Source organism: Pseudonaja textilis, chromosome 3 (genome assembly GCF_049901715.1).
Source record: "Pseudonaja textilis isolate UNSWEBS1 chromosome 3, rPseTex1.2, whole genome shotgun sequence".
Taxonomy (NCBI): Eukaryota; Metazoa; Chordata; class Lepidosauria; order Squamata; family Elapidae; genus Pseudonaja; species Pseudonaja textilis.
Genome location: NC_141992.1, coordinates 175,722,899 through 175,736,718, shown reverse-complemented (window position 1 = coordinate 175,736,718; position 13,820 = coordinate 175,722,899). Strand labels below are relative to the sequence as shown.

General features: G+C 43.0%; 1 protein-coding gene across 4 annotated transcripts in view; it reads right to left on the bottom strand.

Annotated features, from left to right (window-relative positions):
• The window catches only part of CPQ (carboxypeptidase Q), a 158,364-nt gene that overhangs the window by 97,588 nt on the left and 46,956 nt on the right, over positions 1–13,820 (bottom strand). For all 4 annotated transcript variants that reach the window (XR_015743265.1, XM_087931546.1, XM_087931547.1 and 1 more), the window contains exon 4: positions 13,521–13,728. Coding sequence is in view for 3 of the 4 variants with exons in the window: in XM_087931546.1 (XP_087787672.1) it covers positions 13,521–13,728 (208 nt within the window). In the remaining variant the exon portion in view is untranslated. The remainder of the gene's footprint in view (positions 1–13,520; positions 13,729–13,820) is intronic.

The window sequence follows — 13,820 nt, the reverse complement described above, 5'->3', positions numbered from 1 at the left end:
TGATATATGTGTCTGAGTCTCATTGCATGGGGAAGGTTTACAGCCGACAAGAACTAATAATTTTTAAGTACTCTGTAGTGTGATTGTGATGTGGTGTTTGGAGCACTGTGCTAGAGTAGCTTTCAAATTTCATTGTATTCGTGGAATGCAATGACAATAAAGGTATTCTATTCTATAAGTGTTTCTGCTCTGCAACAGAACTTGCCCTCGGGAATGAAGTTCCCCCTTAATTATAGATGGCCTCTCACTTTTCTGTTCTTTAGAAGAGCTATAAAGACCAAGCTGAATGAGACACTTTGCTTTGTGCTTGCTATCTTTTATCTTTACGTTGTATTGATTTTATTGTAACGTCTACGGAGATTTTCAGTCAGCCAGGCCATCCAGTTGCCTCTTGAAAACGCACCTTTGGGATTTTATTGTAATGTTTTATCTTTGAAGAAAGTTGTATGCATTAAGGAACTTGAGAGGGCATTTCAGAATTGTTGAGAGTCAAGCAAATTAAAAGTTTAATCAACCACATCATCCTTCCTACTCGCTCCATTGTATGCATAAATTTTCCCTACATATTGCGGAAAAGCAAACACACACACACACACACACACACACACACACACTCTCTGTTTCTTCTCTTTCTATATTCTCTCTCTCTCTCTCTCTCTCACACACACACACACACACACGCACACACACACACATACTGTTTAGTGTTCATTGTTGTTTTGTTCCCATTCTATATGCCTGAATACAGGAGTGGGATTCTAGCTCTGAAGAGCAGCAAACACATAACCGTTTCTGTGTCTGCTGCTGTTTTGGCCCATCTGCCCACCCGAGCTCTTACCTGACCTTTATTTCCTGCTTTTTCAAACTCAGCTGCTTTGCCTGGCACAGCTGCGCTACGCACCTGTGGGCAGTGCTGCTTAGCTGTTCAGGCAGCAAGCTGGTGATGTTTTACACACACACACACACACGTGCAGAGAAACATAAATCACCAACCGGTAGTTACACTGGTCAGATCCCACCCCTGCCTGAATACAATTTGGAAAGGCAAAAACAGATTCCAAGAATGGATTAGTCCAGTCCAAAAAGAAAAGCAAAAGAAATCTGCTTCCACCTTCTGTGCCCAAAATTGTTGGTTAAATCCTAACTGCCTTAGAAAAGAACTTGGAATATCACATCTTAGCAACTTTATAGTTCACATCATTTCCTAAATTTCTTAAGATTAAAATGTATTCAAGCAACAGTATGACTGGGAAGGAAATATATTTATCACTATTTTTAAAAAAAAGCTGCATAAGGAACCAGCCGGGAATTTCCTGCCTCCCTACTGACAGGGATTATATTTCAAAAAGTTTACAGAATTTGGCAAACTAATTTGGGAAATCTGTGTCTGCCCAAATCTTGCTTTGTCCCACATCTCTGGCCATTTTAGTTGGGGATTCTGGAACTACAGCTGAGCAATATCTGAAATGCTACAGATTTTCTGTCTTTGTTCTGATTGACTATTCTGGGAGTAGTTATGCTACATATAAAATAGCAGGCATCCTCCATAAATGACTTGATTATGTTTGGCATGAAGGTATAAACTCTCAAAATCATAGGATACACATATAAAGGTTTATTTGTTCCACACTTCTCCAATTTCAAATATTTTGAACTCAAGCTGTCAATATATTCCTGTGTGTTTATTTAATACATAGTCTACATACATAATCTTTGAAGAGTTTCTAGATGGTCCAAAATGCAATACCAAATATGTTAGTTTATTTGTTCTCTTCTGCTCATGGTTATTGCATGCTACTGCAAATACTGAAGAAGCTTCTTGGATGAGAAGCAAAATGTCTTCAAGCAAAAGAAAGAAAGCCCAACTGCCTTTTGAAAAAGCACCTTTGAGACAACCATGATCTGGATGACTGACAATCTCCATAGACAGTTACTGCAGATAGTTGAATTGATTCTCAATTGTTTTCCCAGACATGATTCAAGACCTATAATGCCTTAAATGGCTGGGTTCTGCAGTGCCTCAGAGAGTATCTCATCCTGCCCATTCTCTGCGATGGAAGAATGATTCAGAAAATTTATCAGTAGCAACATGAATGCCAGCCCACCTGAAAAATATAGGCTTTTGTATGTCACAAATTATCCTTTATCAATTTGTTTTCAACAACTGAGCCCATTATCTTGGTTTTACACTGTTAGTTTTACAAAACTTAATATTATTAATATTAAGTATTCCCTGGCTGGTATGTTAGCAAATAATACTATTAATACTAAAATAAATAAAATATCCAAGTAGACCTACAGACATATAGCCTTAGATGAGATTAGAACTAATGAATAATCTTCAATTATAATAATAATTGAATTAATTATATTATTAATAATAATATAATTGAGCAGGGGTGTCAAAGTCACATCATCATATCATCATGTGATGTATCGTGAATTTTTTCCCCTTTGCTAAACTGGGGGAGGGCGTGGCCAGTGCATGACGCATCCGGCCCAAGGGCCAAGAGCTTGACATCTCTGCTATACAGTTTGATTCTTGGAGCTGGAGTTTAGTCTAATTCTAGTTAGCTAGTGGTAGTTATTCTAACTGAAGTTAGCTTAAAGCCCAGGATGTTGGTTGCATTCATTGGAATGTATGTCTGTATGAATTGAAGATTGGCCCTGTAGTACTTAAAAGCATCATTAGCAGCCCCTCCATTTATACAACAGAAAGCACTTTGAAGTAAAAATGTGAAGCAAAAATGATGTATCTCTATTGGAAGTATGGGAATAAATACAGAGCTTTGAAAAATGTAAGAAGAATTCAACACTTATTAAGGTAAGGCTTATTTCAGTGTTTTTCAAACTTGATGACTTTAAGATAAATTCTAGGAATTGAAGTTTACCCTCCTTAAAGTTGCCAAGTTTGAAAATGCAGTTTAATTTGAACACTTTGAAATGTTTCTTCCCATATTTCTGCCACCTGGGGTGAGATGCATTTATGAAATAAATTATCCATGGATACTGTTATGTCCTGAGAACTCTAGGAGTTCTCACTCAGGTCCACTCACTTTGTGTGGGCGTTCTTCCCCCTTTCCTCATTGGTTGGTTCTCCCCAGCAGCCAGCTATAAAAGCAGGCTGCGGGGTCCAACCAGTTGCTGATTGCTGCGAGCCAGTTCCAGGCGTGGCAAGCACGGTCAGCCCTTTATTGTTATAATAAAGTATTGTTGCACTCATGCTCTGGTTCAGCCTCTCATTGCTCAAACTTAACACTGGCGATGAGGATGGGATGGCTACCAGAAGCACCATGCAACCGCTGAGTCACTAGCCGCCGATCCGCAGCCCAGAGAGAGCGATCGGCGGCGATAGAGAAACGCTGATCCGCAGCCAGAGAGAGCGGTCAGCAAACAAAAAGAGCAAACAAAAGAGCAAACGCTGATCCGCTGACAGAGAAAGCGGCCAGCAAGCGATAAGAAGCAAACGCTGATCCGCAGCCAGAGAGCGGTCAGAATCGAAAGTTAGAAGCGTCTGTAGCCGCTTGTTAGCCAAGCTACAGGGAAAGTGAAGCGCTGCGAGCCGCAGCCGCTCAGTATCAGGCGCGAAATTCAAACGGTTGTCATTTGAATTTCAAACCTAAAGGTACAGCACAGCGCTGTAGCCAGTCACTGACGCCACACAGGCGCGAATCCAAACGCCATCAACGGCTAACAGCCAAACGTGGTTAACCCAGAGAGAAAGAGAGGATTGCAAACAGCCTCTCTGAGCTGAAATCACTTGCCCACCACGGGCACTAAAACATTGTCTGCTGCCCCAGAGAGATTTTTTCCACAGGTTGTTCAACCGGTCCCAGCACCATGAGTTCCAATCCAGTCTTCCCGGGCGTTCAAACCAGACGAGGAGAAGTGGGAATCGTATAAGAACCGCTTTAATCATTATATCGATGCAGTTGGCCTGGCGGATGCGGGAGAGCATCGGAAAAATCGTATTTCCTAATCTACTGTGGAGCCACCGTCTACGATACTGCCACGGGCTCGGGGCTCCTCGTGAGTTGAAAAACGTTCCGTGGTCTGAGGTACTTGAAATTCTCACTAACCACTATTCCCCCAGGCCCTCACAGATTGCCAGGAGATTCACCTTCCGTATGAGGAAGCAATCGAGCAAGGAGACCATCAATCAATATATGGCCGCTCTCAGAACAGCAGCACTGCATTGTGGGTTTGGAACCTACCTGGAGGACATGCTCCTCGATCAATTAGTCTGCGGGGTCAAGGACCTCCACCTGCAAAGGCGCCTTCTCGCAAAAAAGACCTCAACCTCGCACAAGCAGTCGAGGAGGCCTTGGCAGCTGAGCTGGCAACAAACTCAGCCACCGAAATCCAGGGCCCAAGTGCCAAGCTGACATCACTTCCAGTCCACTCCGAGGAGGTGGTAGCAGAGGAAACCATCAGTGATGAAAACGAAGTCCACCGCCTCTCCAACGACAGACGGCCGCAGGTAGGAGCCAAACAAGAAAACATCGGTCCACCCAAGCACATCACCCTGTGCCTAGCCTGTGGGGATCTCATCAGAGGGCCACCTGCAAGTTTAAAGGAGCCACCTGCAATAACTGCCATAAAAGGGGACACATCGCGAGAGTCTGCCAAGCCCCCAAAGCGCAGCACAAAGGCACCCTCCTCGCACTCGGGACCACAGAGGCAAGTATTGAACTGTCGCACGCACCACCTTGCCAAGCACACTTGCCACACTGTTAGTAAAATTTCTCTCTCCGTTTCCCTAGAAGGTAAACCGTGCCGCATGGAGGTTGACACAGGGTCAGCGCTCTCAATTATCTCGTGGAACACCCTTAAGAGGCTCCAACCAAGCCTATCCACTAGCCGGCTCCAGAGATGCCAGTTTGGCCTGAAGGACTACCAGGGGAAGACCATTCCTGTAATCAGCAGAGGCAAGTTTCTTGTCAGTTTTAAAGCTTTTAAAGGTCACCTACCTCTAGTGGTAGTTAACGGCAATCTACCCACCTTATTGGGGCTCGATTGGTTTCCCCATCTCGGCCTAGGGCTAACAGGAGTCCATGCTGTCTCAGCCTCAGACACTGACTCCTTATTCGCTGATTACTCAGATGTATTCAGCGAAGAGCTGGGGTGTTATAACGGTACCCCATCTCATTCTCAGTTGACCCCAAGCAGTCCCAATCAGGCTAAAACCGCGTGAGGGTCCCATTTGCTATTCGGCCAAAACTAGATGCGGAATTGGATAAACTATTAAAACAAGGGGTCATTGAGCCAACAGATTTCGCCAAGTGGGAGACGCCCATTGTCACACCCTCAAAAAAGACGGTAGCCTGAGAATTTGCTCGGACTACAAGGCGACAATCAATAAATTTCTACAAGTTAGCGCTTATCCTGTGCCCGTCATCCAGCACTTATTACACACATTCGAACCAGGCAGCATTTTTGCTAAATTGGACATGTCTCAAGAATATCAGCAGTTCCTGTAGATAACCAAACAGCGGAACTCCAGACAATTGTCACTCACAGGGGTGCCTTCCGATGCAAGCGTCTCCAATTTGGCGTAAGTGTTGCCCGGTATTTTTCAATCCCTCATGGAGCGGATTTTGCAGGGCCTCCTGGTGTAGTACCCTAACTTCGCGACATCTTAGTCTCGGCCAGGGACAGACCCCAACTCTTCCAAAGAGTTCGAGCTGTGTTAGAGAGGTTCAGACAGCATGGCCTCAAGTTGAAAAAGAAAAATGTGCCATTGCCACTAGACAGGTGGACTTTCTGGGTTATAAAATTGACGCCTCTGGCATTCACCCCCTGGAGTCCAAGGTTAAGGCAATCCACGAGGCACCCACTCCAACCTCCAAAACTGAACTACAGGCGTTCTTGGGGCTATTGAACTTTTACGCATCCTTTTTGCCCCATAAAGCATCAGTAGCTGAACCCCTACACAGATTACTGGATAAAAAGTCACCGTGGCACTGGGGGCACAAAGAAGACCATGCCTTTCACGCCGTCAAATCACTACTCACGTCAGAGGCGGTACTTATTCAATTCGACCCTAACCTCCCTTTAGTACTGGCAGCAGACGCCTCCCTTTTGGAATTGGGGCGGTACTAAGTCACAGGCTTCCCAATGGCGCCGAGGCTCCCATCGCCTTTTTTCTCAAGGACGCTCTCTGCAACGGAGAGCAATTACAGCCAGATCGATAAGGAAGCCCTAGCAGCTGTTGCAGCCGTGAAAAATTCACGTATTCCTTTTTGGCCATTTTTTCAGCTGGTCACGGACCACAAACCCCTCCTGGGCCTACTAGCTGGGGACAAGCAGACCCCTCAAGTCCTCTCCCTAGGATGACAAGGTGGACTCTCTTCCTAGCAGCCTACTCCTACAGACTTATACACCGCCGGGTAAAACACTGTCCCATGCTGGCGCACTCAGTCGCTGCCCCTTGCCGGCCCGGCGGAAGACTCTGCTCCTGTCCACGCTATTTTCGAGATCACCCAGTTGGACCTACCCATCACTGCCCTGGACATTGCTGCTAAAACCAAGGCAGACCAAGCGCTCGCCCAGGTGCTCGACTGGGTGAGGAGGGGGTGGCCGGGTGGCAATGTTGATAACAAATTCACACCTTTTAAGACTCGCATGCAGGAGTTGTCCAGTCTGCAGGGCTGTCTACTATGGGGCACTCGAGTGGTCATCCCGGCCTCACTGCGTACCCGAGTTCTGGAAGCATTACACGAGGGACATCCTGGCATCGTGAGAATGAAGGCGTTAGCACGCAGCTACGTGTGGTGGCCGGGTCTAGACGAGGACATTGTCAATTGGGTAAGTTCCTGCAGCATTTGCCAGGAATCCCGTCCTGCTCCCCATTGCCACCCCTACTAGATGGGAAAGCGCCAGCGCTCCTTGGTCCAGAATTCACATCGACCTGGCCAGCCCTCTGCACGGGAAGATGTTCCTAGTGGTCGTGGACGCCTATTCCAAATGGATTGGACGTGCACAGCTATCCACGACCACCACACTAGCAATCACCAACGTGTTAACACGCCTGTTCGTAACGCACGGGCTACCCGACTCCATTGTCTCCAACAATGGCCCACAGTTCGCATCGACTGAGTTCAGCCGTTTCGCTGCCAACCTGGGTATCCGCCACATTTTCACAGCCCCATTTCATCCTGCCAGTAACGGATTGGCTGAAAGGGCCGTCAGGACCACTAAAGAAGCCCTGGCAAGGTTCAACAAGGATGACTGGCACCACAAACTCTCGCGGTTCCTGATGAGCCAGCACTCAACTCCTTGTTCAGTCACCAATAAGTCCCCAGCTGAGCTCCTGATGGGCAGGCGTCTGAGGACTGTATTGGACAGACTACACCACAATACTGCCCTGACTCTCCCTCGCTTCCACATCGGGGTTAGACATTTTATCTTACAGGAGCCAGTTTTCGCGAGGAACTTCGCTGGAGACCCCCTGTGGATCCCGGGCGAGATCGTAGCCATCACCGGGCCGCGGTCGTATCGGGTCAGACTGGAGGATGGCCGCGTCTGGAGAAGGCACATAGACCAACTGCGTGACGCCTCAGCACCATCGCCAGCAGGGACCCAGAGGCACAAGACGAGGGAGGCTTCATCCTCAGCCTCACATCCACATCACGCCCGGCGATCAGTTCACACCTACAGCCGGTTCTGAAAGCCGAACACAGACAGCGGTGCCCAGACAGTCGACCAGCCCGATCCAGTCTCACGGGAGCACATCCCCAGTGATCAACCCTCACGAGGCCCGGGCAGGCCCAAACCGAGGGCACACTGGTGACACTTTGCCGACTCTGCCTTCCCAGGCAGACCCCGGACGGACAGACGATGTTCCAGAGCTACGCCGTTCCGGGCGCCAACATAAACCTCCTGCCTACCTCAAAGACTATGCATGTTCGCATCTGGGGGAAGGGTGTTATGTCCTGAGAACTCTAGGAGTTCTCACTCAGGTCCACTCACTTTGTGTGGGCGTTCTTCCCCCTTTCCTCATTGGTTGGTTCTCCCCAGCAGCCAGCTATAAAAGCAGGCTGCGTGGTCCAACCAGTTGCTGATTGCTGCGAGCCAGTTCCAGGCGTGGCAAGCACGGTCAGCCCTTTATTGTTATAATAAAGTATTGTTGCACTCATGCTCTGGTTCAGCCTCTCATTGCTCAAACTTAACAGATACACTTTCTGTTTCTTGAGTACTGATGTCTACAGTCCCTTCCATTCCTTTTGCAGTCTCTCATAATCTCTCACTTGCAAGCTTTCTTCCAAAATATTAAAATAATCATCTGGAATCTTGTGAGAATTTAGTAATCTCATGCCCAATTTCTTAAATGGGAATGTCATACATGTCCCTTTTTAATTAGAAAAAATGTGAAAAGCATACTCTGTCACCTGTGAGCGTTTATATACTAAAAGGGGGTTAAAAATCATGCATATTAGCTATTCATGTTGATTTTCACAATGACAAATATTTTGACAAAATTTCCCTGTTTTAAAGTTGACATAAATAACCACACAGGGTCTTCATATATAAAGCTGTGAATTATAGTCAGATAAAATTTAAAGCATATCAGTTTTACTGATGGAATTATATCATGTTATGAGAATGGCAAATTTCATAGCAAATTAGTTTGTGTCACTGTGCTGGCAGTTTACAACTTCACCTAGTGGTGAAGACACGCTAGTAGCAGATGTTTCTCTCTTAGGGTGCAAAGAAAAAATATCTGCTGTGAACTCCATATAGGCATCAGAAAGGGCATCCGGCCAATAACTACTCACCTCCACCCAGTTGCCCCGATTCTACCCCTAATCAAGGGACTATACAGGTCATAAGAAGAGGAAAAAATGGTAGCCTACAAATCTCTCTCTCTCCCTTCCTCCCTCCCTCTCCCTCTCCCTCCCCCCACTCCCCATATATTTTGGGGAAAGTTCAAAGGCCATTGCTGATTTAGTATAAATGAGGCTGCAGATGTGACTCAGGGCTTCCTAACTGAGTCCAGCAATCCCAGGGAAAGAAGATTTGGGAACTTATGACTAAACCCTGGCTTGGTTTTTAGAAAACCCCAAAGCTACCATGTATACATTCTTGCCATTTTTAACATTTACAGCAACAGCCTTTCAACAACCTAAATCATATATATGGCAACAGAAAAAGGGTAGAGAAATGGGATGAGGTTTTTCTCCTCAGTTCATTACATGGAGTGGTGCCTTTTGGCTACATAAGTTTTAAATGGGAATGATGTCATCTCAGAAGTGGCTGAAATACTGCTAAAACGTCTCATTTAAAAAACAAAAAACAAATAAGGGAGTGAAAATATACACGGAACTTACATTTGAAGGAGATTTTAAATCACAGTATTGAACTTGAAAGCCATGCTCTAAATAGTTTCAGTGTTTTGATCTGTTCCTTCCTGAAACAGGAATGCTAGCAAATAGTCTGAATGAGATCTGTCCTCTTTACGAGAAGCAGAAGTCTAGACAGTCTGGATTTCTGTGAGAACAAGACACAAATCTTCTTGTACTGCTACACATTCCACCACTTTTACGATAGGTGTACTTTTTTCAATACAACTTGGGACACTGTTTATGAAATCAAGCTTTAAAAGATCCAAAATATTACGTGCCCTTCCCCTAAATAAATCTAGATCCTGAAACTCTTGTTGGAGGTGGAGGTAACTCTAATTATGGATTTTTGGCAATACAAAATATTGGATATTTCCCCATTTTCTAACCATGGAATCCCCCCGCCCCCACAGGCTACTATCCTGCTTTGCCCTCAGATGAGAGATGGTATTCAGCAGGTTCTGACCAGTTCTGGAGAACTGATAGCGGAAATTTTGAGTAGTTTGGAGAACCGGCAAATACCATCTCTGACTGGAAATTTTATAGTACCCTTCCCCTGCCACGCCCACCAAGCCACGCCCACAGAACTGGTAGTAAAAAAAAAATTGAATCCCACCACTGCTTCAGATGATGGGGAAAGAGAAGGCTAATGACCCTGGATTGCTGGAAATCTAATCCTTGCATTCAAAAATAGTTTGTAAAACACATTGAAAAACAGGGTAGTAAAAAAACAAAAGAGACAAGCTTGATTTACACTAAGCGATACCACGGTCTGTTTGATTTCGGTTTAATGTAATGTGAAGTCATTTGCTGTGGCTCCTAAACTATGATTTATGGCTTTATCTCCACTAACTGTAGGCTCCCCTCAGGATTCAAATGACGCTTTCCACCCTACTGAGATTTCAGGGGGGAGAGTCTTAAAAATGTGGGTCTTTTACTCAAGTCTTTGAGGAAGACAATTGATACCCCTTTTCTTCCTTACTCTTATTCCCAGTTTTGTTTACTCGGCCATCTTTGTTTTGTTTTTCTTGTATGGTGCTTTTAAATGTTTTTGACAATAACCCACGCCAAGTTGCTGGGAGTCGAGCGGCATATGCATTTAATAAATTATGGCCACCAAGTCAGGCAGATGGTTTGGCATTTTTATCCACTTATCAAGTCCTTCCCAAGGATCTGGGAGAGGTAGTTGTTTTATGTGTTAAAGATATTGTTGCAGGATATAAGCTGTTCTTACTAAAGCTGCCTTTATTAACATTCAATTGACTGTGGTATTTATAAATGTTTTACAATTCTTTTAATAATGAAAAATTGTAAAGGAAAGGAAAAGCATAAGGACAGAAAGAGAGAGAAAAAGAAAAGTTGAAATCATAAAAACATCATACAACATATAGGAAATCATTACTGCAAGAATAATTTTCATCATTTGCATTGCATTAATCCAGTGCCACTTGAGAAACTAAATGAAAACACATATTGGGAATCTAATATTTTAATTCTGCAGTTGCACCATCTTTCCAAATTGAAATCTTTCTGCTGCTCCCAATCCCTGCTAATGTTGGTTTATTCAATGTTTGTGCAAAGCATAGTTTAGTAGATTGTGTGAAGGCATTGAATAATGTCACTCTTTCTGCATCAGATTTTGCTTCTCACCAGTGATGATTATGGTTAATTAGTATCCTATGGTTGAGGGAATGAAAGAGAGAATGCCACTATCAACCTTCTTATGAAGCTAATTTAACCAGGTTTAATTTCTCCTGAAACTGGTCACTAACTCTTTTAGTTTGCTTGAAGGAAAGGTTAAAATCCTTTTTGGAATCTATTGTTATTTTCCTTTCCTTATAATGTTGATTTGTAACCTACAACTCCTTGATTCTCAAGATGGGTCTTCTCCAAGAACTAGCCAGACTCAGCTCTGCTTAGCTTCCAAGATTAGATAAGATCGGGCACATATTGCCACTGCTATGCTGTAGAACAGCAATGTGAAGAACCAGATGGCCCTTGAAAGAATACTTACTGTTTAGTATCATTCAGTATCATATGGCTTTTTTAGTTATTAAAGACATTTAATAACTATATATTTTTGTACTAGATTTCTATATTTTTTTATACTATGTATTGTTAGATTCAAAACCTAAAGACAAAGATTGCTTCTCCTTATTGACCTAAAAACTACATTAGGAGATTTCAGGATGAAAGACTTATTATAATTGCCCTAAATCCAATTTCCAGGGCCACATGCAACCCTCAAAATATGTATTTGGCACCTCAGTACCTGCATTAGAATTTTTAATGCAACAGAAGAAGAAAATTATTAAGTGCAGTATATTATTAGCGTCATTTAATTAAGTCAAACTGAATTTGTTTCTGGTCCATCCAACTTATTGGCATGGCCTTGCTTATTTTCTGGAGTGACACACCATTTAAAAGCCAAATGCTTTTCTCATTCTGGAAGGAGTTATACAGTCCTGCTGATCTATATCTCAGAACTGAATCAGCCCACTCAGGCCAGATATTCAACATGCAGTCTTTAATGTACTAAATGATTACAAATACAAAACAGTTCTCTTTCAGAGCCAAGAAACCTAACTAGAAATTCATGAATAAAATAATTGCTAATCTAAATCTTTGAAGATAAATCCAAAGAAACTGGCATATCAATTAATACCTTTTAAACTGTGTTCACTAAGTTAATGGTCTTCTTAAAGTCCAGCTCTTCTAATGACTTCACAGACAAATCTTGGCAATAATACAAAAGGGCTTTCCCACTGTCTGTTTCTATGATATTTATTGACTTGTAACCTACAACTCCTAGATTCTCAGGATGGGTCACCTCCAACAACTAGCCAGACCCAGCTCTGCTTAGCTTCCAAGATTAGATAAAATCAGGCGAATGTTGTCACTGCTATGTTGTAGAATAGCAATGTGAAAAACCAGATAGCTCTTGAGAGAATACTTACTGTTTAGGACCATGCAATATCATGCGGCTTTATTAGTTATTAAAGACATTGGAAAATCTACACCTTCCTGGATTTAACAAGATTCACTGAAGCTCAATATTCAGGTAGTTAAAAAGCAACAAAGTTAGTGCTAGATAGGTTAAATTAAAGATAAAATTAGAAGAAGATGGGAGTCGTCTAATAGGCTTAGCTATTGTTGCAAAATTCAAATGGTTGAAAACTGGGTTAATTTTAGAAAGTTTCTAAAGCAATAGTAGTTAATCTCCCCAGTTTCTGTAATAAAACAAAAATGCATGAAATTTTTCTGGAAGACTGAGAATATGTGACATGTCCTATATTTTAAACTAAATCACAAAACCATTTCTGAAGTTTTGTTGGTACATATGCATATTTAACATACAGCTGGAACCCAACTGAAATTGATGACAAGTTCAAATTGTTACATTCTACTAATGTGTAGGATGTTATATTGGAAAATAACAGAACAGAATAATAAAGTTGGAAGGGAACTTGAAGGTCTTCTAGTCCAACCCCTTGCTCAGGCAGAAAACCCATTTCAGACAAATAGTTGACCAATCTCTTCTTAAAAATGTCCAGTGTTGGAACATTCACAGCTTCTGGAAGCAAATTGTTCCACTGATTAATTGTTCTAACTGTCAGGAAATTTCTCCTTAGTTCTAAGTTGATTCTCTCCTTGATTAGTTTCCACCCATTGCTTCTTGTCCTGCATTCCGGATGCTTTGGAGAATAAGTTGACCCCTCTTCTTTGTGGCAGCTCCTCTAATATTGGAACACCACTATCATATCACCCCTAGTCCTTCTTTTCATTAAACTAGACATACCCACTTCCTGCAACCATTCTTTATATGTTTTAGCCTGCAGTCTCCTAATCAACTTTGTTGCACTTCTCTGTACTTTCTAGAATATAAACATCCTTTTTATCTTGTGGCGACCAAAACTAGATGTTGCTCTTGTTTTCGTTTTCTTCTCTTAAGTGATCTAGTCTAGTCTAGAGATCTAATGACTTCTAGATCTGAGAATGAAGAAACCAAGGGAAAAGGTTCACTCTGTGGAATTAACTGTCCACAGCAAAGCAATTTTGTGATTCTAATTTTTAACATCAGACCTCAGTGTATTCCAATGATTTTGAAATCTTGAAATTTTAAGTTAAGAGAATTTTCAGTTTGTACCCTAAGCATGAAATATACAAAATGTCACTCACCTGCTCAGGGTATTTACTGCCTGTTATTTCAGCAACTGTGTTAAAGGAATCAGCATCAGGATATGTTTTGGCTCCCATTTTCAGAGTTACAACTATCTTAGTACCCCGGGAGAACAATCGCGCCATCAATTCTGCATCTTCAATGGAAATACAGGCGGTAGGAATCTGAGGCACAGCTGAGTCATATGCTTGCATTCCAGTATGTGGGCTGTTAAAAAAACAAACCATAAGCGTGTTACCTTTGGGTTCACATTTTGAAGGAAGATCATCTGAACTTTTTAGACCAATGTGACACTTTAT